This window comes from Lontra canadensis, unplaced genomic scaffold (genome assembly GCF_010015895.1).
Source record: "Lontra canadensis isolate GAN:19392208 unplaced genomic scaffold, GSC_riverotter_1.0 scaffold47, whole genome shotgun sequence".
Lineage (NCBI taxonomy): Eukaryota > Metazoa > Chordata > Mammalia > Carnivora > Mustelidae > Lontra > Lontra canadensis.
This window is the reverse complement of record NW_022631041.1, coordinates 12,612,295-12,615,323: the sequence shown is the minus strand read 5'-3', so window position 1 is coordinate 12,615,323 and position 3,029 is coordinate 12,612,295. Positions and strand designations below refer to the sequence as shown.

The 3,029-nt window shown below is 42.2% G+C and overlaps 1 protein-coding gene and 1 pseudogene across 1 annotated transcript; both read right to left on the bottom strand.

Annotated features, from left to right (window-relative positions):
* Positions 1-231: 231 nt before the first annotated feature.
* On the bottom strand, positions 232-1,883 carry LOC116876708 (nuclear pore complex protein Nup107-like; the record flags this gene model as incomplete). The annotated part of the gene is made up of 1 exon (XM_032873004.1): positions 232-1,883. A coding segment is annotated over one exon (1,437 nt), but the record flags the coding sequence as incomplete, so codon positions are not given.
* A 25-nt stretch (positions 1,884-1,908) lies between these two features.
* LOC116876707 lies at positions 1,909-2,693 on the bottom strand (annotated as a pseudogene).
* Between the last annotated feature and the right edge of the window lie 336 nt (positions 2,694-3,029).

Below are 3,029 nucleotides of genomic sequence, written 5' to 3'. Positions count from 1 at the left end.
TGCATAGATCATGGTGGGGTTTGTTCTGATAGTTTCTTAGAGGAGAGCAGTTGCTCATTCTTGTTCTGGAGTAAGGTAGCATCAGTAAGATGGCTTCCTAGAAGACCCCCACCCTCCCTCATACAGTGTTTGGCAATGATTGATGGCTTTCAAAGGAAATGGCATGAGGGATGAGAATTAACAGATGAACTTGTGGTTGCAGATGGACAAGCCCAGGACAGGCAGGATAGAAATTTTTATATAATTTTATTAATAAACACAGGGAAATAGTCATATAATACATTAAATTTTCAAAGTATCATCATAATATTCTGAAAAATATAAAATGTAAATGTGTAAATTTTCATTTTTCCCATGACAATGCAAAAGAAAAAAAAACAGTAATTACAAATATGTGTATTTTACAAGAAACTCCATTTATCATAGAAATTAGCAGAGTGGATGAATTATGACAGATTTTCATATCCTAATGGATCAAGTCCCTGGTCTAGGAGCATTAGAGAGGACTCTCTTAACTTCTGCAACAATTTCCTTAGTTCTTCCTTAGAAAATACCAGATACAGTTTGTGGCACTCAGAGGAGACCATATCTGCTAACTGCAAGCATTTCGGATACTGACCAGTACTATGCAATATGGTATGAAGCAGAAAACACAACATCGGCAGACAAAGCTTTCTCAATGAAACTATTTGGTGTGTCCTTTCATGGTCTTCTTCAGCATCCTCTCTAACATCTACCATCCACCATCCATCAACAAACAACAAGACATTGTACATTTTCTCCTTCACATCAGCAGTCAGGGCATCCAAATGTCCTTTCCAAATAACATAATCCATTTCATATTTCTTTTCTTTGTGTTCATGAGCCACTCTCTCAGTAAAAGTTGCTTGAGGTATCAAAGTAGGTTTCTGTAGAGCTGAATTCATATGCTTAAACCACTCGTTAAAGGTTTCATTGGCTTCCAAATAAGCTCTAATGCACAAATGTTCTCTGATAGCATTATCATCTTCGGCGGGAAGTGGACTTTCCATTCCTTGTTCCTCCCACTGACTATAGATTTCCGCTATAGAATCCTGAGGAATTTTCACAAGTACTTCTTTTGCAGCTTCATGCTTTTTTGATGCCAAGAATTTTCTCATTATTGCATTGCCTTGTTTAAGTGCTTCCGCCCTCTGTGCTGGGTCAAATACCAACCAGTCAATTACGTCAATTTTTAAACGGTCCTCCTCAGTAGTGCTGGTATCTAGGGCTGGGGCCATGTCATGATGACTGAATTCACCATTATCTTTCTTTCGGATATTCTCGACTACAGTCTTTGTTATAGCTGCAATATCCAAATCTGCTTCTTTAGCCAGTTCCAGGCAATGGTGGCGCTGCTCAAATTCTGTAACACCTTCCAAAAATAATGCATACTGGGCTACAGCTAGGTCTTGAGGCAAATGACAGGTATAAAATGCTATGAGATTTGTATGCTTCTCATTTATTAAAAGCTGTATGTATGTCTTTAAAATTTCAATGGAAACTTCTTCTTTGATCTGTAGTCCCAGAGTGTGGAAAAACAAAATGATGTGAGTCATGAAGCGGAGAAGATGTCCAGGTAGATTGTTTCTGCTTTTGGAAAGCCATTTGTTAAATTCATTCATCAAACCATCAGTGTCTCCCAGGATAAGGAACTTTTGAACTATATGATAATGTTCTTGATTCTCTTCCAAAACTCTCTTTTTATCAGTAGCTTGAAGTTCTTCAAATACCTTTTCTAAGGTCCAATTTGCTTCCAAATACTCCCTAGGGAGTTCTTCAGTTTCATCCAGATTCACTACCGATGACTGGATCTCCTGTTCTACCAAACCGTCCACCATCACCCAAAAGTAGGCCCACACTGTGTCTTACCCAAACTCTGTGTAAGACTTGTATTTTTTTTTTTTTTTTTTGGATTCTGGCACATTTTTAGATGAGGTTAAAAATGTCACGGTGTGCACAGGAAGTGGGCAAAGGAGTTCTGAGGGAGGGGAGGCCCGGAGGTGGAACAAACCGACTGGTCTACTCGGGCAGGAGCTCTGGGAGGGACACAGGAGCTACGGGGCCTCTGGGAAGGTGTTGGTTCGGAAGATGGAGGAGATGATCTTGCCGGTGGCGTTGATCATGCCTTCGCTGTCTGAGCTGGACTCGGAGTCGCTGCTCCCGGAGTAGGTGCCCAAGCCCGGGAGGATGCCGATGCAGACCGCAGCAGAGGGTCAGTGGATGGAAGGGGCGCTCAGGGACATGCTGCCAAGAGACATGCAGGACAGGGCTTCTTGATTCTTGTCATCTGGGTCAGGGTCCGATTTCAGTCTTTTCACACTGTTGCCACTCTCTGAGCTCTTATGTTTCATAGCTCCTGCCAACAGCTTGGCCTGGGAGACCTTGTTCTTGGTTTCTATGGGTTTCACAGCCACTTTCTTCTCCACCTCCTTCTTGTTTTCCAGAGAAATTCCAACTTTGTTGAGATTACTTCTGTATTCCTTTAGTTCTTTCAGTTCTTCTCTCCATTGCTTTTCCAGGAGCTCCTGCTGCCGGGAAACCTCATCAAGGAAGTTAGTCTCATCTTCGTCTAAGCCTCTTACCATGTTTTTGAATTTGAACTGCTCCTCATACTCCTGCTGCTTCCTGTCTTTCTGTTCCTGCAGCCTTTCATAGAGAGACCGAGGGTCATAAAGGTGATATCACAGGAGTCCGTCCAATTGAGAGATGTGGCTGTGATCTTTTCTCCGGAGCAGTGGGCTTATCTGAGCTCTGAAGAGAGACAATTGTATATGGATGTGATGCTGGATAACCTTGATTACCTAGTGTCTTTGGGACACTGGACTTATAAGGCAGAAGTGGAATCCACTTTGAGGCAAGGGAAGGACCTCTGGATGGTGGAGAAAGAGGTGACAAGTGCTCCATGCCCAGCATGTCAGCCAGCATTGGTGAATTATGATGCCCTTGACAAATCTGAGAGTATCATCAGACAAACCTCTCACCATACTAAATATAAGAAAATTTGTATT